This window comes from Lates calcarifer, linkage group LG23 (assembly GCF_001640805.2).
Source record: "Lates calcarifer isolate ASB-BC8 linkage group LG23, TLL_Latcal_v3, whole genome shotgun sequence".
Lineage (NCBI taxonomy): Eukaryota > Metazoa > Chordata > Actinopteri > Centropomidae > Lates > Lates calcarifer.
In genome coordinates, this window is record NC_066855.1 from 18,128,323 (window position 1) to 18,150,267 (window position 21,945).

At 41.2% G+C, this 21,945-nt stretch overlaps 1 protein-coding gene across 1 annotated transcript in view; it reads right to left on the bottom strand.

The window, feature by feature from the left end:
* ccser2b (coiled-coil serine-rich protein 2b) overlaps positions 1–21,945 on the bottom strand; it is a 66,533-nt gene that overhangs the window by 39,753 nt on the left and 4,835 nt on the right. Inside the window, 8 exon segments of the mRNA XM_051066264.1 lie at positions 164–254; positions 6,140–6,165; positions 6,168–6,312; positions 7,072–7,145; positions 7,229–7,405; positions 7,512–7,607; positions 7,610–7,678; positions 8,523–9,928. Coding sequence (XP_050922221.1) covers positions 164–254; positions 6,140–6,165; positions 6,168–6,312; positions 7,072–7,145; positions 7,229–7,405; positions 7,512–7,607; positions 7,610–7,678; positions 8,523–9,885 — 2,041 coding nt within the window. The 5' untranslated portion in view covers positions 9,886–9,928.

Consider the following 21,945-nt stretch of genomic DNA (forward strand, 5'->3'; position numbering starts at 1 on the left):
TAGTTTATTATGGTGTTTTGCTTTAGTATTCCAAGTTCGCTGTAAAACGTTATAGTGCCTGGTTAATATAGAAAAAGGCTGTTGTTGGCTGATTATGTCACATGTAGTTCTTTAAAACCTCGATGGAATCCATCATTTTACTTAATTATGACATATAACACACCACTGTGCAGTGAGGCATCTTCTGCAAAGTCTGCATCCAACATGAGATCATCATCCTCCAGATCACAAGAGTCCAGGTTGTTCAAGATGTCCTGAAAGAGACAGAATAACACAGACACATTGTCTTTAATATACAGGCAAATGTGTATGATGCTTTAATAACTCTGCAGCTTTGTCACTCATGCCAATAAAACAAAGAAAATAAACGACAAAACAGCACAAAATGATCAGCTTGAGAGAAGAGTGAGAGCTTCATTCTACAGCTGCCACTTTGACACTGCCAATTTAAGTCAGACTGAATAATGAGCAATTTAATTTTTCATTATCAAAAAATGAGAAATATTTTAGCATTTAATTACAACCGTCAGCTGCACCTGAACCAACTATTTTAGTTGCTGAACTGAATCAGACAGACACACAGAGTGCAGCTCTTTTGGACCCCACACAAACTAAAATTCCTTGAACCAACATGTGGATAAAACTGAAAGACCTTTCCATCATTCTGTGAAGTTCCTCTGTGCCTGCTGCTCAATGGCAGCCTGAGGTTTTGCAGGTTTGTACAATGAAAGAAGGGGAGGGGAGGGTAAGCGTTGAGTTGGAGATTTATTGTGAAACTTTTAAGAGCCTGAAAAACAAAAACTTTATCACTTACCACTTAAGCATCATTATTGTTCTTTGTCTCCTTTATAGACACAGAGGACAGACTGTTTAACTAACTTGTTTCTGGAGGATGTTTTCACTTCATCAGGAGTTTAAAGCTGAAATTATAGATTTTTCTTTATATTATTCCTGATGTTCTGTTTCCTTATCTTTTCTCTTTCTTCATACTACAATGTGGACAGTATGTCTTCTTGAACCTGGGCCTTACTTACCATGTTTTGGTAAATGATTGACAGGGTCAAAAAGTCTTTGGAATCTGTGCAGTATTGATCAAGAACAGTGTGCCAGGTCGCCACCAAAAGCTGTTGCAATGTAATCTAATGTACAATTGTTCATTCATTCATTCTTTCATTATCTATACCACTTATCCTTAGGGTCGCGGGGGGGGCCTGGAGCCAATCCCAGCTAACATTGAGCGAGAGGCAGGGTATACCATTGCCAGTCTATCATGTCTCTGGACTGTAGGAAGAGGCTGGAGTACCCAGAGAGAACCCACGCAGGCACAGGGACAACATGCAAACTCTACACAGTAAGGCCTCTGGAGAACACTGAGGCAACAGTGCTAACCACTGCACCACCATGCCACCCATGGACTACTGTCCACAATGAAAATAATTTTATTGATAAAAACTAGGCTAGCATTAATAAGCATAGCTAGAACTGTTATATTTTTGGTCAAAAGACTAAATCCAATTCAGGTGCTAGGTTTACTGCTGTCAGGACGTGAGAGAAGAGAAGGATGAGTGGAGGGGAGGATGAAGTCAGGGAGAGTAAAGTGAACAAGACCAGGTCAAAACCTGGTTTACGTCTAGACTGTGTGAGGTCAGTGTGTGAAACTAAGGACGTAGTTGAAGACTGTTGTGAAGCTGCTGTGAATGACTAAAGCCTGCTCGAGACAGGCTTTAGTGAGACAGATGATGTAAGCTGCTAATTAGCATATTCATGATCATCGTGTCATGTTTGTATTCAGTCTAATATCAGCTGGTTTCAGCTCTCTTCAGTTTGCTTCTTTCATGTAATCTGAGCTCACATATACAGTATTTTAATGCAGCTGAATTCTTCATGAAGATGTTCTTTACATGTTTTTCTCTTTCTGTTAACCAGCAGTCACTTCCAAGCTGCTGCTGCTGCTGCTGTAATAAAATCCTGACTTCATAAACGAGACGTCGTCTGACAGAATCACCTATCATGAGTTAAAGACAGTAGCTGTGCTTTTGGCTCTATTTACTTGTGTACTGTGTGCTGTAAAATGATCGCTCAGAGAGAAAGTTTGAAGCTCAGTAGCGGCACGTCTGCGGAGGGAAAGCCCAACCTCACGCTTACAGGGCAACAGTGCAGGAAAGTAGCGTAGGTTTTGTCCAGAAAGTCTCAGCAAAGATGCCTGTGAATGCCTCCCTGATGATGACGTAATAGAAACTGTTTGCACCGATTCATTTTGAAAGAACAGCAGCCAATGAGGAAATGATTTGGTCAAGCTGAAAAAGAAAGGAGGTTGGGAGAGAGGGAAGGAGAAAATGGAGAAGGGTGAGAAGATAGGAGGAAAACAAGAAAGCACAAAAGAGAAGTAATTCGGGGGGGAATTAGTAAAGAACAGGAGGAAAGCAAAGAAAAGGATAAGCCAGAAGAAGAAAGGTGAGGAAAAGAAAGAGAAGATATGAGGAGAAAAGTAGTAGAAAGGAAGATGATGACAGAAGAGGAGAAGGATGAGAGAAGATGAGGAAAAGGAGGAAAAGCGATAAGAGAGGAGGAGTAGGGAGCAGAAAGAGGAGATTAGGAGGTAATGTGTTGATGTGGATGGCTGCTCTCAGCCTCCGGGGACAGGCTGACTTTCTGCAGGTGTGTGTGTGTTTAAATGCAGTAGCTGCTCAGGGTGAACGTTTGGTTTCCTCTCAGGTCACTGTGCTGTGACTAAGCTTCCACAGGCAGGAAACATTGCAGCAAACTCTGTGTTTGTGTGTGTGTGTGTGTGTGGAATCAAAGTCTTCATCTTCGTCTTCACAAAACTCTCTCAAAGCAAAGTTTGCTTTTGATTCATAAGTTAGGGAGAACTTTTGTGAACCTACAACTGTATTTGTGAAAACAAAACAAACCACTGTTTTCTAAAGAGCATCCAGTCCGAGTCCAGTGTGTTAGTCCGTTCCTTACACTTCCCTCCTCTGTCTGTGGCTCTCAGCTCTGAGCCCACTGGTTCCTACTGAAGACGTAAATCTTTAAAAATGATTTACTAATGTCCAACATTAGTAAGATCATGTTTGTGAATGTCCATGATGGAGCGAGTGATGGAGTTAGACCACTGATCACAGGTGAGATGAGACACTGTTTGCCTGTTGATGATTTAGATTTAGATTGTTGACAAACAGACATTAAACCTGCTGAGAGACTATAAACACAAAGTAGCTGATTTTTATAAATGTCAGCACACCGCCTGAATGTTTTCAGAGTTTGTCCCAGCTGTGCTGATGTTACAGCCTTTCTTTTCAGCAAGTTTATATCTGAGTTTATTACATGAACGTGTCACTTTTTACCCTCCAAGAAACGCTAACATTAGCTATCATTACTGGCAGAGAGAGAAGTTGCTGCTCGTTAGCCTGACTGTTTGTCTACAGTAATCAGGAGGATGCTATGTTTCATGGTAGTATTCATTTATAGAAGTTACTTGTTTGTTACTTGTTTCTTGAAGTCTTGTTTTTGTCATGCTTACAAATATTTTTTGTCCAGTTTTCATTGACGAAATCGACCACCGTCTCTGACCTCTCCTCTCTTTCTTCACCAGACTTCTCCTGCTCGTCTCACCTCCTGCCCTGATCCTCTCCTTCTCCTAATTTTCTTCTCCTTTGATTCTCCTCCTAAGCTCTTGCTCTCATCTTTCCTCTCCTCACTTCTCCTCCTCCTCTTTGCTCTGAGGCAATCAATGTTTCAGTCTTGTATGGAAGCCACACACACGGTTATCCCCAGCTTCTCACTTGACTTGCCTGCGCTGCACCGACAAACAAAAAACAGTCTTTTCATACTAAACACACACACACACACACACACACACACACACACACAGCTTTCTACTGATTTCAGGCTGTTTGACCTGAGGACCAGCTGTTTGGTGTGTGACAGTGTGTCAACAGTGTCAGACTTGTAGCACTATAAGCCCTCACAAACACACATATTCACACGCACACACAGAGCACAACCTGCCTTTAGCGCAACACTGACCCCTGCTGGTCATTTTGTGTAAATTCTTATTAACAAGCTGCAAATAACAGAAATTAAAAGACGATAAGTGCCATGATATTTAAGGGGGGGGGGGGCAACTTTCAGAACTTGTTAATGTCCTCAGATCATTAAGGCCCTGAGGCTCATTAGGGTCAATCACTTTTAGAGACCCACAGCTCATTAACACCAAAGGGCACGTAAAGACATGGAGCTCATTAACAACCACTCAGCATTACTCAGGGATTATAGTTGAGTCTTGTAGTAGGCAGGAGACAGTAACAGTTCTTGTAGAATAACTATGGTATTTTTGAACCTGGGTCTTATTTCCCATGTGATTGGGTGTAATGGGCCAGGGACAAAAATCTGGTGTAGCGCAACGTGAACATGCTGCCAATATCCACATACAAGAATGTCCACTCAAATGGCCATAGGTTCAGGTGGACGCTGACAGGTTCAGATTATTATTATAAGTGTCTGACGCATTATGGATAGGACCTACAGAGCTTCTACAGAGATGGAGCTTTTTATTAAAAGAGTAAGATCCTTAATCAGAAACATCACTATGTACCATTACCACACCAGTTTACAGAGTAGAACACAGGAGCTGCTGGAATACCACTGCCTCCATCTGTTGGTTGGTTTGTGTTATTGCATGACATAAAAATGTCAGACACATACAATTATAACCTGAGCCTGCCAGTGGAAAAAACAAGCACTTTGAAACTAAAGATTACAATGAGTGTAGAACCTGAAGCTTTAATCCAGTAACACTGATATCAACATTCAAAAACATTATTCTATCTTAAAATGAGTTGTGTCACCCTCACACAGTCCACCCTCACATGTGGAGACAGCTGTAATTCCAGATCACAGGCACAAGAGGGAGCCAGAGGATTTCATTTAGACCTCAGCAGTCCTGATAATGAGGCCTGAGGTAGACATCTGATCTCTGTGACCAGGTTGATCCACAAAATTTCCACAATTTAACATTTTAAGTTAATCCCTTGAAACAGTGGACCAGATTGAATTAAAGTTAAACTGGCTCTTTGGATCTTTTGATTTATTTCCAACGGTAACGGTAAAAGTAGCTGATGGATATTGAGAAGCAGCAGCTACTGAAGCTTGTAGATGAGTGTTGAAGTTTCTTAGTTCATTAGAGTCTTGTTTCTGGATGATAACAGACAGTAAAGTTTGAGCAGTTGAGATGGAGAGACTGAAACTGACTGAGCTCCTCCGTGAGACCTCGAGTTCAGACTAGTTCCAAAAATGCATAACAAGCGCCAACTGCAAACGGCAGCACCATCATGACATAAACTTCATCAGCGACGACCTGTTTCTGCCTGCGTGATGTTCAGTTTGTTCTTTTGAGTCTGCTCACTGGAACCAAACCATCTGCCATCCGTTGCCAACCACAAGACGGCCCTGACCTCTTTTCAGCTGGTGGTTTCTGAAGCCAAGAACCAGCCTCATGTAGAACAGAGAGGGTAGGATGGAACTGATGCTGCTGGAATATCAAACACTCACTCTTTTTTTCCTTTTTGTCTCCTTTCTGTTCAGTGTTTTACTGGACGTGAACGAGCAAAACCAATAAATGCTTCAGAATATATTTAACAACCACAAATTCCTCAGCTGATCTCAGCAGAACTAGTTTCAGGCACTGTACAACTTTTAAATGGAATTGCCTGCAAAATGCCTGTAGGCTAGATTTATTATCTGATGGTTTTTATGACTCTTGTAATTGTTTTTTTCTAGTTATTTGTCGATTGGGATTGTCTGACCTTGTTTGTGTCACTTTTGTGTTCTGCCTGGTGGTGTGGTGCATGTGAAAGCAGCCGGAGAGAAATCATTTCTATTGATTCTTCCTACATATCAGATCTGTCTTCATTAGATGCACAGACATTAGATTTTTTACTGTAATGCTGATGAAAATGTCACACTGAGCATTAGTAAAAACAACAATGCTATCTCCTTTATTTTTCATTTATTCCACATCAGGTGGTTGTAAATTTGCCAGAAGTGATAACTGCCAAACTCTTGTTCATGTTTATATACTTTAACATTTATCAGCCTCAGGTTTATTAATACACACATACACACACGCAGGCCTTACGATGCTGTTGAGGTCCGAGTCAAAGCTCCAATGTGGTGTGTGGTGTTGCTGTTGGTGTTGATAGACACGGTTGTGATGGCGCCCCCCAGCGGCTCCAGACCCTCCTCATCCCACATGTAGGTTCCCCCAGACCCACAGCTGTCAGATGGGGACAGATCCAGGGACGAACCACCCTACAAAGTAAAGAGGAGGACGCAGATGAACACAAGGTTTGTACGTTTCTTCAGTGATGCCTGCACTTGATGTCTTTATTTAAAGTATTTCACATTTTTCACATCATCCCAAATAGAAAAAACGTTTCTCGTGTGCATTAGTCTCAAACTGTTTTACTATTTACATTTGGCATGTTGAATTGTACTAGCCTGTGCAAACAGTGCTGTACAAATAAAATTTGACAGAGAGGCTGATACAGCGACAAGGGGAGACATTTGAAAGTCAGAAGTAGAAGAATTAAAAAAGCTTCTTCCCTCAGAAGTTTTAATGCAGCAGCAACCAACCATCTGTTCCTCTCTGCTGGATAATTTAAAAGCTGTCTGGTCAACACCGCTCCTGATAGGATGACATTAGAAACTGCTTCTACACCCTGTGAACCCATGTGTCACTCTGTCCTAACCATCTATGGGTGGGGTTAAAATACCTGCCGCTGCAACTGCTGCACCTGTAAACAGTGAGTCAGGTATCATGACACTCCACATACTTTCAACTGTAATATTTCATCTTTTTAATGACATAACTGCATGTCATAACAAGCTAGCAAGCCACACTTGGTTGGCAAGAAACTGAATTCACATTATTAAGGAAACAATCTGGACCAGTGGAAATCTAATTAGCTGCTAAATGTAGCTTCTTTTTACAGATGGTGATTGTGTTGTAAATGCGCAAGAGTTTTCTGCCAATCTGATTTATTGGTTTATTGATTTTTGTCACAGTACCTGGTCATGATAATCTGGCTGACTGGACCTTCTTCGGCGTGACAGTTGGGTCAGACGATGTTCCCCTCGCTCACCTGGAGGTAGACATTTTTTAAATTAGTTTACCAAATGTTTCTTAACTTTTTCCTGACCCATGCATTAATTATAAAAAACTCACCACTTAGTCTCATGGCAGCCCAGTCCATACCGTCGTCCAGAAAACAGAGTCCCGTGGCCTTAGTAACACCGTTAATAGCCGACTTGTCGTCATCAAACCTGGCACATGATTGGTCAAGCCCTGAGTCGTCCTCGTCATTTTTGGAGGAGAGGAGCATTATTCCAACTCCTCCGTTTCCTGCAAACACGAGGAATCACTGGTTTCCATTGGCTGTCATGAGAAGAACACTGATTGATGCCTATAAATGTTATATTAATATATGTGTTTTTCTGAGCATTTTTACCGAGATTGTCAAAGTCATCCATATACTCCTGACTGGTATCGTTTCTATCCAGAGAGGAGGTTGAAGACAGGGACATGTCCTCCAGTGTCTCCCCACAATTGACACCTCTGCCTGGGATACTGGCTCTGTTGACAGCCCCTCTGTCTCTGGAGCCTCTGGGGTACTTTCTGATTTGGGGGTAAAGAGAAGAAGATTAAGAGACATTTGAGTTTAGACATTTGAGATAAAATATTAGACATGGAAAAAATAAGAACAGAGGGATGACATGACAGGAAGAGATGCAATAGAAGATGAAAAGACATAAAAGAAGAAGAAAGAAAGGAGATGAAATGAGAGATTTGCACTCATTAATCAAGAGGTGAGATATGACGATAAAATTAAATGAATTATGAAATTTGGGGAGATTTTAAATGAACAAAGATGATGGAAAATTAGCTTACAGATAACACAAGATGTGATGAGATAAAAGACACAAAATGACATGAATGATGAGATTTGATATTAGAATATGAGAAGAGATAAAGGTAGATAAGATGCAAGATTTGAGATGAAATGTGAGTGATGAAAAATGATTTAAATGTCTAAGATTATGTGATGACACAAGATAAAATACAACATTAATTAGAATATTTAATGAAAACATGAAAAAAGATAACAAGAAAGATGATATAAGGTTAGATGAGATGAAATGGGATGAGAGTTTAGAGATTCCAGATGAAGTAATAAATAAAATGCGAGATCTATGAGATGAGTTTAGATTTAATTTAAAGATTTTATTTTATCAAAATGATATGAAATATGAAGATGAAATTAAATGTGATGAGAGATAAGCTATTTGAGATCAGGAAGGAAATGAAACATGGCAAGAGATGAGATGAGATAAAAGTGATGAAATATGACATGTTTTTTTTTTTTTTTTAGATTTTAGGATATGAGATGAGATTGAGAAGAAAAATGAAGAATGAGATCAGACTTGTCAAGATGAAAAATGAATGAGAACTAATCTCATACCTGGGCTGTTTTCTGTAGTAGAGGGAATCTCTACTGAGTTCCTCTGTCCCGTTAATCCTTGGTTCACTTCTGGGTCACCACCAGACACATTGGTTGGGGTTACCCGGAGGGGGCGGGACTGCTTGATAAGTGACGGGCGTGACAGCTTATAGCTGATGCCACTGGGTTTAGCCGGAGGGCCGAGGCTGGTTAGCAGGGGTTTCTTTAAGGCAGAGGGGGGTAGGAGGGAGGGGATGATAACCCCTGACCTCCCTGAAGCAACAGCACTTTGAACTTTGACCCCTCCACCTCTACCTCCTCCTTCTGGACTCTGGCTGGTAACAGGTGATTTTGTCAAGCTGCCTCTGGATGGAGGCTGAGCAGAAGAAGCTGTTAGCTCTTTAAGTCCTCGTTCAGCAGCCCTGTTGATGGAGTAGGAACGGGTGACAGTGGGGGAGCGAGGGAGGGAAGAGGAGGAGGTGGAGGAAGGGGTGAGGGTGGGGGAGGGCTGCTGTCGGACCTGGGTGAGGCTACGTGACCGAAACCTGTCACTCTCAGTGAGTTGGACCGATGGAGCAGACCCAAGGCTGTCACTGGAGTATGAGCGACTGGCTGCTGCTTTCTTTTGGAGGGGGGAACCAGATCGAGAACCAGGACCAGAGCCTGGCCTAGAACTACTGGGACGAGGAAAATTCTGAGGCCGTCTTAGATAACCATTGGTTCCGCTCCGTGGTTTAGATCCAGGAAGACCATTTAGGGTCTGTTTTGTGCCGTTGGTCAGTCCAGATGCAGTCTGGCTTGGTTTGGAACCATGAGATCCGCTTTTAGAACCAGGAAGAGTTCTGGGGCTGGACTGTGGTAATGGCATTGATGTGGATGTCACAGGTTGGCCAAAACCACGCCCCTTTCCTGCAGAGGAGGTCGTCGTTTTTTTGGCGTCACGCTGGGACACCACTGGTGATCCATGTGGTCGTTGGGAATAATACTGATGGATGTTGTTACCGGAGCGGTTCTGCCCAACATTCCCGTCCTTTCCTCTTCTCAATTCCCCCTCTTCATCCACCCCTCCATCCTCCATCGTCCCATTTTCTTTCCTCAATTTCATGCTGAATGAAGTCGGCACTCTGATGAATCCATTCTGCTTAACAGAGGAGGGAGGCGCAGTTAAACTCCCGTTGACCCCCGCCGGGCCAGGATGATGGTAGAACCCGTTAGTGAGGCGGGTGCTGGTCACTGCGGTGCTGGTGAAGGTGCCGGCGTTAGCAGTTGGACCCATCTGGGCACCACTGGGGGCTGTGGCAGATTTGGGCCTCAAACCGAATTTGGGCAACCTGGAAACCATGGTGGGCATGGCAGGAGGGTTGACGAGAGGAGGGGCTGACATCAGACCCTGCCCACTTCACCATGGAGACACTGAGCAAGAGGAGCTGGAGGAGAAGGAGAAAAGATGGAGACTGATATAAGAACAATCTTTTTTTTTTTTTTTCTTTTACACAGGCATCAAGTTCTCTGTTGTGCTCAGCTGTCAGTTCTGTGTGAGACCTTTTTAGAGTAAAACTAATTTTATTAGCGGTCTTTCAGGGCAACTTCAGCACACGGGCAGAACAAGTGGGAAAGATACAAGAATTTTTCACAGAGGTTATAATTCTTAGAGAGGAGCCAACGTTAAAACTTACACATACTTTTTGTTAGACATCCAGCTCCAATAAAGCCACATTAGTAAGACTAGCAATAGCAGCTAAAGAGATCAAGTGATTAGTTTAAATCCAAAAATGATATTTGCACAGTGCTTTGTAGTAGAGGAGGTTTGAATTTCTTTCTGGGAGTAAACTTGTGATGCTGTAAACTCGCCCCAGTATTCAAAACTGTGGCCCAGCAGCATACAAAATGCCATATCCCAGCTGATTTTATTGTTTGGATTCTGCTTCTACCTCATTAAATATTTACAAAACAGACTTTTTAACAGCTCACAGACACCATGCATGTCATCTAATACACGTAGTAAACATGACCCAAAGCAGAACCTAATACTTTTCCAAACAAGCCTGTTGGTTCATCAGTTAGCTACAAGATTATTAACAGGTTAACAGAGCTGACCAGTGAGTTTTAGAGAACATTTACTGTGTCACTGTAGCACTGAAGCTTAATCAATCAATCAATCAATCTGGAGAAAATGAATCAGCATCAAATTGGATGGATTGGATTGGATTTGGGAGGGTGGGGGTGAAGAGTGTATCATGGTTCCATCCTCATGTATCGTGATATGATGTTGTGGATGTTTGTACCGTGGTTTTCAGTGTCTGTTTCAGGGTATTTAAACCTCTAAAAAAAATCCAGTATAAGAGTGACTTTTTCACTGTTTTCTAACATTTAAGAAACTGAGTGATGAATCAATGTTTGAACATTTGAACAAGCTTCTTGTTTATTCTGTTTGTTGGATATTTCAGACATTATGAGCCAACAGAAAACTCCACTGTAGACTTCAAAGATGAGTCTGGTTGTGGTTGTTGAGAGATTTGTCTCACACACACATACACTAAGTCTCTGTAATAATTTACAGTACAGAGTGAAATGAAAATCCAATGGGAAGCTGCAGCTCTGACAGAAACTGTTAGCATGATTAACAACTGAATCATGCAACTGAAAGATGTGGCTCCTGGACTGATCTTCAGCTTCAACACTGCAGGCTGAGTTCAGACACGTGTGTGGTTAGTGTGGAAGTAACACATTAACCACCTCTCTCTCTCTTATGTGTGAGACACACACACACACAGACACACTCAGACCACACCCCTAATAAAAACATTTAGCTGTTCCTGTATCTCCAACAGAAAATGACAGATAGCAATCAGATGAATGTTTCACAAGACACACCCATTCTATCCTGACACACACACACACACACACACACACACACACACACACACACAGACACACACACACACACACACACACAGGATATAAACCCTGAGGCAGGAAAAAACAAGGCCAGCCTGTTTCAGTTCTTCAGGGGTGTGAGAGTGTTTGACACTAAAAAGGCAGATTTTGGGCGGAGTGTCACTTTAGTTTGTCTTTGAGCAGAAGCAGACGAAGCCACAGTGACAACACTTCACTACAAGTAACTCCCAGAATATGTTACACACAGACTGATGAACTGTTTATAACAGGGCAGGGCTGTAGCTAATAAGTTTCATTATCAGTTGACTGATCTGATTGATTATTTGCTTGGACTTTAAAATGGAAGAAAATGATAAAAAAAAAAAAAAAAAAAAAAAATACATGCTCATCAAATTTTCCCAGAGCCAAAAGAGAATTTTCTAATTTCTTCTTTCTTTTTATATGAAATTTACAGAGATATGAAACAAAGAAAGGCAGGAAAATGTATCCATTAATCAGCAGATTATTTTTAAATTATGAATAACATTTTTTTAAATAAATTAATTAATATGAAACGCCCATTGCTCATCACTGAAGGGTGATGTTTTCCATGTCTTGTTTTGTTCAACCAGAAATCCAAAAACCCTGAAATGTTCAGTTAAAATGTTATAAAAGATATTTTACTGTTTTCAGCTTAATCGAGAAAATAATCATCAGATCAATCCAAAAGCCCTAAATAACAGTTTAGTGTGATAGCATGCTAATATTAGCCACTAAACTAACTAAACACAATCTCCAGCTGATAGGAGACTCATCAATCCAAGAACAAGAACACATCGTTTTCCAGTGTTGGCACATGGCACTGACGCTGAAAGAACAAAATAAAAAACAACTTTGGTCATTTGTCCGCCCGAGGCCACCATACCATCAAAAAACTGAGCATCACAAGCTCCTCTAGAAGCCTGTGTTAAAACAGCTGATGTGCTTAATGTTGAACAGGACAAAACGAGGCACAACGCAGCTGAGAAAACTTGTGATTTCAGTGTGAGAAAAACAGAGAGGTCGGAACATTATGACTGGATTATTTTTAAACGATCATCTGCTTGGCCCGAGGAGCCTCAGAGATTAAATAACACCCCCACAACAGAGAACACAATGCTGATCTGAGGTCAAGTCTACACATAACGGCTGATATTATCAAGTTATAGATACACTTTATGGCTGTGTTTCACTGACAGAGTTATATAAACCTACTGAGACTCACCCCAGAGTTTTAACATTTTCCCATTACAGACTGACTGTAAAGAGGAAGCTACATTAATAAAGTGTTTCCTATAAAAGATGCTGTATTGAGCTGACTCACAGCTTCCCCACTGCTGTGTCACAGTCACAGGCCAAGAAGCAGCAGCATAAAGACTCATCACAGCCCTGAAAACCTCCAGTCACTGTCTTTAATGGCCATAACTGACACTAATTAAGTTTAGGCTCAAACAGGAACAATCCTGCATATAAATCAACACCCTCAACCTGACAGTTAGGTGATACCTAAGGTGGTGATGTGAGGTGTTACCTAAGAGTTTAGTCACACCTGTGTGACAGTTAAGTGACAGTTTATGTATCAGATACCAGACAATTAACTGAAAATTACCTGGCAGTTAACACTTAACAGACAGTAGTCATTAGTTACATTTAAAGGTATAATCTATAACTTTTCCTCATGAAAATGTCTAATAACAACCAGACTTAGGTGATATTTCTTAAATTGTTCTTACATTATCCCACGTTTCCAGTCATTTTCAAAGCTAAAGAAATCAAATCAAGTTTTAATTTCAATCGAGGTAAGGATCTGTTTCATTTGGTCACCTGTCAGTGGCGTCATATCTGCTTTGTGCATGTGTCAGAAACGTCAAAACTGTTTTAAGCCTCATTTTTAAGATACATTTTTTAGATGTTGGTGGTTTAAACTGTCATGCCATGATCCCACACTACTTCACGGCATCATTAAACTTTGCCTTTTGTTATTGTTTTGATTCCGAGAGCTCTAGCAGCAGAAAGCTACAGACGATGCAGGTGATCAACAGTTGAAGTAGTAGTAGTAGAACCAAATTCCTGAAAAAAAAAAACAAAAAGAAAGAAAAACCTCAAGTCATGATGACCTCAGAGATGCTGCAGCCATGTTTTCCTCCTGTGTGTGTGTGTGTGTGGCTGCACTGCAGCAGAATCACTGCTGTGATAACAACACAGAAGGATTAAAGCCTGATGAACAAGGTCACGACAGAATGACAACTCTCCCTCTATAGCTCTGCATCTGAAAAGTGTCTGCTTCTACTCTTCTCTCTGACATTTCGTCTTCCCTCTCTTTCTTTCTTTCTTTCTTTCGTTTGGTTGCCTGTAATCCTGACCCACTCTTATGTGTTTGTGTTAGAGAGTTAACACTTTCTGTAACAATCCATTGATCCAAAGACAGATGTGATACTTCCGCTGTTTTACTTGACTTTACTTTCACTTTGTTTTATTAAAAAAAATACAGAACACATCATTATATCATGTTGCTTGCACGGCAGAGAGGACAAAACTATTTGACAGAGTCTTTGAACAGTGAGGTTTAACTGGGTAAAGGTGAAAGGTTGCTTTCAGGCACGTTGAGAAAACTTGGCGTGTTTTCCTGTTGAACATGTTGGCTGGAAGTACGGGGTCACAGGGGTCAAAGTGTCATCATGTGACCACTGACTGGGAAAGTTACTGCACACACAGAGAACACAGACGCAACTGAATGTATGTTTTTCTCGGCGATAAAACATTAACTGCTTTGACAGGTTCACACAGCCTCAAGCGTCTTTAAAGTTTCATGTGTCATCATTGATCCAGTTAGATTTTACTGCTGTTGGCCGATGCACAAGAGACTTTTCAACTGTAAAATCATTATACCAGGTGAAAGTGTGTGTTTTAGACAGGAGAAACACTGAGCTGAGTCAGCTGACTCTGAACGACACGGGTAACTTCCTGTCTCACCACAAACACTGAAGCTTTCAGTCTTTGGCTACGAGCCAGAGAGTCCATTTGAATCAAATGGATGACGATCCAGGTGTAAAGTCAACTACGTTCATTTGTTTAATGGATAAGAAAACTATTAAACTATGATTACTGTGGTGACACGCAGCAGGAGAGGGAGGGTGGTGATGAAGAAAGATGCAACCAATAAACTAACAGCAGTGAAGGTGGAAATCGTGACAATGCAAAGACACTACAGATCCACGCTGTATGGTTCCTCTTGTTATTAAATCCTATGTACAGTATAGATCCAGAAACGTATGTGGATTATTTTGTCAAACTACCTCTTTCAAGGTCAAGAAGGAACTTCCTCCACCAACCTGTCCAATTACAGTTAATTAGTGGTCACAGTGACCTTTGACCTCTGACCACCAAATTGTAATTGGTTCATCTTTGAGATCCAGTGAACATTTGCCCCAAATCTGTACAGATTATCTCAAGTCCAAAAACATGTTTTGTGAGATCACAGCGACCTTTGACCTTTTAAACTAAATATTAATATTAAATCAAAATATTAAAATCTGGAAATGTTTCTACTGAGAATCCTGAGTACAGAGAAGCCCCAGTGCTGCTCACATGTCCTGACCTTGACAGCTGTGTTATTGATAGAACCATATAAATAAAAGGATCCCATGATGAGCTGAGACTGACTGCACCATGCTTAAAAGTCACTTTCACTAATGGAGCTTACAGCAGATTGGTCATGAAACAGAGCTGCACAGTCACAGTCAGACGTGCTGGGACTCATCAGCATCCACCACTGAGGTTCACCTCCAAACAATCAGCCACACAGTTAGAACAGACTCCAGAGAGAGAGAGCCTGCAAGGGAGTGCACCAGCTCAGAGCTTCTATTACAGCTTCATTTAATTGTCTTTTATGTGTGTTTGAGTTTATCTGTCAGCTCCTGCAGTAGAAACTCCCCTACACACTGTGGGAGGTTCAGAGCATTTAAAGAAGCTCTAGAACCTGCAGGAGGAAACAGAAACCACATGGCTTTAAGTCTGAAGCTTTAAGCTTAAGGCTTCACTTTTATCATGAAGGCTAACGCTGATTGTAAAGTGACAAAGCAAAATAAGACGTCATCGTCCTCTCCATCCTCTAGCCTCTTATCTTTATGACACTTTCCTGATGGTACATTTTCAGGTTCTCTATGTTCTCTTTTCTTGTTTATTTATATTTTCTTTGTGTTACTTACAAAACTAATGCTTTGTCATGGATGTATAGTGAATATTCAAAGTCACTCACTCTTATGTAACTTTGGAAAACATGTAGGAATACTCGCAGAAAACCGTCTGAACTGCCAAGATCAACTGTAACAGGGTCCTGGTTTGTAAACTGACGTGATGGACTGACAGACTGAGTGTGGCTGACTGCCAGCAGATATGTTTAGCTCTGTAACTTCAGTAGAGAGACAGAATTGGATTTGATCCAAACTTTAAAAGGGGGAAAGAAAATCCCCCTTACAACTGCAGGAGGTGGGCACAGTGTGGGCCATTAGCTGACTTTCCACAAGTTATGCACTATATATGTGTGTTTGTGAAGGACAGCAGCAGAAGGTCGAGCTGCAAATATCACAGAATATGACAGACTACAAACATGTCTGGTCTTGTCTCCTCATTTACCAGGGTTGGGTTCATTTTTGGATCCAGATCCCATTTGGCAAAACACCATGATTCACTGAGCTGTGGGTTCAGATTTTAATCAAACCTAAATCCCTTAATTTATAATGAGGTGTTTTCTCCTCAAACCTAATGTTTCAGTTTTTCATGATGTTAGCAGAGATGTTCCTACTTCTACTGTAAAACACTGTGGGTAACCCTACAGTAGCAGATCATATCAGCTGTACATAATTTAATGTGCTCTCTGCAGAACACTGACTGTATATAAAGATGGCGGATGTGTCTCCACTTCCTCCCACCAAAATGAAACCAAAATATCCTGGATACAAGTGCTCACACACCAGCCCGCCCAATCAGGAGTCAATCACAGCTGTCAATCATGACATTTTTATAGCATGGAAGGGGGCAAGGTTTATGACCTATATTGCATAGTTATTTATGAATTTAATAACTTACAAATATTGAAACCTAAACTTCAAGCGATCTTTAGTCCAAATCCAACTACAACCATCCTTCACAGTTAAGCAGCATTTCTTTGTTTTCCTTTACTGACTTCTCTTCCTCTATTTTTTTCATCTTCCTCCTCCCTTTAATCCCCATCTTCTCCCTCCTATTCCTCCTCTTCTTTTCATTAGCCCTCTATTATTCCTTCACCACCACCCCCATACCTCCCACCCCACGCCCCCCTTCCTCCTCCTCCCTCCTCCCGTGCAGTACATCATCCAGTCATACTCTGGGTTATCAATGTCCTCATGCTCTATTTCTCTGTTCACTGAGCTGAGAGGAATCAGGAGCTGGAAGCTAGACAGCCAGGAGAGGTCAAATGCATCCAACTATGTCCTTGCATTTTACTCTTTTTATTTACTATGTTTTCATATTTAATCAGCAATAAAAGTAACACTAATAGAAAAAATGAAAAAATGAGAAAATGTGAAGATAAGACCATGATGTTTCAGTAAAGCTACATGGACTCAGATTAAACAGTTTTGTTTTGTTTTCTGTGTAATATTCAGGACAATGTCACAGCAAGACTCTGCCTCCTGCTTAGTCATGATTCAGCCCGTCTGGGTTTATTCCTCAGTAACGACGGTCTCACTGTCTCCTGACAGATGCTGTTTCTTCCATTTTAAAACAGCACCAGGCTCTCAGGTGAGTCTTTCCACTCCATGAGGTCAGATTTCATTAACACTCTGAAGCTGAGAAAAGGCCAGAAGCTGCAGATCTTACAGATGGACCAGTGACACAACAGATGGTCAGGACTGACCCCACTGTGTGTGTTAAACTGGACACCATTTATCTCGGGTGGTAGGTGAAGTCACAAACACAAAAACGCACGCGCACACACACACACACACTTCCTTATTTCAGTTTTCTGGTATGTGTTTCCTCCACTCTCTGCTTTAATGATGTAAGACGAGCTCTCTGCAGCTGAGAGTAAAAATGCTCACAGGCCAAAGTTCTGCAGCTCCGACAGCAGTGGGATCATCTTCCATCATCGCTCAATGATAAATGAATCAATAGTAACCTGATCGGCCGGCTGCTGCTCAGTCTGAGCAAAAACAACAAAGGGAAGATGCTGCAAAACATCCCAGGATGCTTATCCATCTCAGAAAAAACACAAGACCAGATCCAGTGTTTCTGGTCCCTTCAAGGAGTTTTAGGCCTCAAATTCTGAAGTAGTGCTCCAATTAATTATTACTCTAATTGTCTAGAAATTGTCTTGATTATCTGAATAACTATTTGGTCTATAAAGTCCAGATTCATTATCCACATAATACACGATCTGATGTCACCTGGCATTTTTAATTCATGCTCGTTGTCCTCATTGAGATCAGATCTCTGTCCTCTGGAGCAAAACCTGCACCTGAGTAATCTGAGGTGGTGGCAAATCAGCTGTAGGAGTCAGAGATGTCTCTGTAAATTGAGCTGTTTCTGTAGGAAGACAGCTCTGTCAGCCCACAACACCAACAAGCATGAGTTTCCTGAGGCTCCAGGGACATGAACCCTCCATTTCTACCAGTCACTTCTTTACATTTTTACCAGGTGTAAACAGCTGCATCTTGTTACACCAGAGACTGCTTTCAGAGAGTTTTACATGCATAAATAAAGGTGTACATCAGATTAAATACATCCTGATGCTGAGAAACAACACCTGCAGTAAAGTTCTCTGCCTCAGTCCGTCTCTTATGTAAGACAACATGTGAACATGTTCCCACTGGTCACATGTTGTGAACTCTGTGCTGCTGTGGAGAGTTTAAAGGCCAGATGTGATGTAAGCACACGTTTGTGTTTTCACACTGGAGGTCGATAAATTATCTGCTGAGATTACAGCTGATCTTCAGTTTGTCCAGGAGAGAAAAAGGACTCTGCTGGCGTCAAATAGCTACAGATGTGACTCCTCTTCCTCCAACAGTAGATCTGTGGTGCTGCTTTTTTTTGATTGTGATCATAATCTGGACCAACGAGCCAGAACAGCCAAGGATTATGGGTAAAGCGGGTGAGATGGTTGAAAGCCAGGCAGAGCAAACATGTCTTCATGTGCTGTTAACTGCTCTGAACTTCAGCCATCATCCATCATCCATCCAGCCTGTCCTCCCTCTCTCGTTTCTCCTCCATCCATCTCTTTACCTCTCTCTCATCATGTCCTTGTTTACCTCCTCTGTGCCTTTTGTGGTCTCAGTCTCTCTACACACAGATCAGCAGGACAGAGATATTCTTAGCAAAGGGCAGAGTAACATAACCCATCATTCCCAGGTTTTTGCTTCCTCACTCTGTCTGCCATCTTCTTAAAAACATAAAAACCTTTGATAAAAAGAAATAACTGACTCATCATGAAACTACTGCAGTGTCATTAAGCTATGTAAGTATGCAGCAGCAGGCAACGCAACAGCACTGAAAAGAAGCAACATGGCTCCTTCTCCATGATATTCAACATTAGACAGGGATTCATTTTTACATTTAAAAATGCCCTTACACAGACAGTATCAGTCTTTAATAAATAACATATTTGACATGTTTTGTTCTTCATTTTCTTAATCTATCTAAATAAACCACAACACCACACTTTAAAAAGCATTCTTGTTTCACTCACTAAATTCTCTCCAAACAATGTCCTCTGGCCATCACTGCCACAAAAATGGGATTATCAATCAATCATGATCAATCAGATCAATAAGTTTTACCAGCAGAGTGCTGAGGGTTACATTCAGGCTGCCCCTACCCTCTGATTAGTGGAGGAAACCTACATGACAATGTTTCATTAATGATTCAGAAAGTTTTAATTTACACTCCTGCAATTCACACCTTTAACTCTTTTGGGAAACTACTTTTATTTTGGAAAGAACTATAACTTATCTAACCTTTTCTTTTTTCACACACTGGCTGACTGATACCATCAAGAATTTCATTAGACTTTTTCTCTCTGTTATATTTCCTTAATTCAAGTTGACCATGTTTTGTTTTGTATGTTTATATTTACGGTCATGTGAATCATTTAACTACTGCTAGTACTCCTTAGCATCTCTATTTCTTTCTTTACTTACATGTGTCCACATGAAAAAGAGTTTAGTTCTGTCTCTCTCACTGAAAGAATATTAGCTGATACATTATTAGATTTTTATTATGCTAACATATTAAACTGGTCGACAAAATCTAGTACAGGTCAGGCTCTAACCTAAATATAATGTTTCCTTTCATTTGAGACAAACTACATATATGAAAATGTATTATTAGTACACTGGGAAAAAAGTCAACAAATGTATATAAACAGTGACCAGGCTGTTAGTGTGTTCTATTTGTAATCTGCAGTGTTTCAACAACAAGCTGCTTGTTAACATCTATGAAGAGTCTGTCATCAGTGTCCTCAGCTGGTCAGAGAGTCAGTTTGTTTTGCTTCAGTCGGTGCGACTCCTTATCAGAATAGAAAAGCCACATTTAGCTGGTGGGTTGTATTATTCATGGCTGCTGGTTGGGTGCAGGGCGTGTTCGGGGCGTCTGGTAGACTGAGCACGTCATCAGGCCGCGGAGGATATCTGATCCATAGAGTATGAGCGGCAGGTTTCCTCCTCAGCCTGATGTCCAGACACTCGCTGTTTAGCCTACATATCCAGTCAGACAGAAAAAGAAACAGCCAGCAGCTGAGACATGGTGCTGTGGTCGACTCTGAGACACAAAGACGTCTGATAATATGAAGTTCTGACCTGATTCAGTTTTATTATTAGAAAAAGCAAATGTCTCATTGGCTGCGGCATTCATCACATTAGCTCACGTGCTGAAATGCTTGTTGATTTTTATTTTATGTCTTTGGTTTGGAGAAATGACACCAACGGTTATGAAGGAGCTGTTTCTATATCTTTAATATCACTAGTTGATGATTTTTGGATTAGTGTGATGAAGCAGCTTAATTTGTCACATATTTAATTCATCACACTTTGTTGAAACAGACTGTTATTGTAGCTACAACCAGTTTACAGTTTGAACTTTACAAAAATCTATTACATCATGATGAATACTGCTGGGTGGCATCAGGGTTTTCCCTGTCATTATAAGGCTTAGGTGCAGCACTTAATTAATCTAAAATCCTCGTGGAGAACAAAAAGAACTAAACTCGGGTGTTGTTTATTTATTATCTGCTCTACTTTTTTCAAAAGTTCTGTACACAAATAAAGTTAAAATTATAATGGTCAAAAAAGATGTGAAGTGTGACAGAAAGCACAATACAAATGTCCACAATCTGGGACAAACTGTATATTTTGTAAATGTTACACATTACATTATTACATTACTGACTATTGTCATTAATGACTATTTTGGTCAACATTGAAAAAACAGGGTCAGGTGTTTTAGTATCTGTATCTGTATATATATATATATATACATATATACATATATACACATATGGCCTGGCCTCTGTTAACTAACACCACACACACACACACACAGCACAGCTTCAGGCCACATGTGACACACACAACATGAATGCCCTGCCTTGTTGGGCATTAAACCAACAAACACACACCCTCCTCACACAGACAGTCAGTCTACAGTCTGATCTGAGATGTCACAGCTTCACCTCCACCACACTCCAAAAACTGCTGACCGACTGATGCACGATACGTATCTGCAGGTCTGTTTCGCTGTGGTGTTACATTTTCCTTACTCTCATGGATAACTGGTCAAACTGGATGAAATGCTCCCTATTGCTTGAGTGAAGTATGAAAGTGTAGTTTTTACTATGGCAGGTATTATTATCCTTCCACTGTGTGGGTGTGTGTGTGTGTGTATCACAGCCTGATATATGGCCACAATTACCTCATTTGTTCACCAGTTTCACAGTTCTGTTTTTTTAAATCTGTAGCTGTTCATTAGTCAACCAGCACTTAATATAAAATCACACATGACCTCAGAGTTACAGTTGAAAGGAGCCTTCGTTGCCTGGGAGCCCTGTAGTACCATCACCATCCCCCCCTGCCCCTCTGGGTCTCACAGCAACTTGGCATGGACAACATCCCTGTTGTGCTGGGAGCTCTGGACCTCCACTCCCACTAATACGCCCTCTCCCACCACCACCCACCCACCCCCACCATCATTAATCTGCCACAAAGCAGCTCTTTCTCTCCGCCACCCTGCGCTCAACTCCTGACAAGTAAACTCTCTCCTCTAATCCACCACCCTTCATCCCAACAGACCCGGAAACTCACTCCTGCAGCTCCTGCAGCCAATAAGCAGCATGTCTGAACTGAGCAGGACTTCACATGAAGAAGATGCTAATGTGGCCTAAATCCTGAGGTGACTGAAACTCTTAGTGGGTGAAGCAAAAGCACAGAGCATTTAGAGAAATGTTACACAAACAAACAAACAAACTTCTTTTCCTCTGAAAAATACAAAAAATGAACAC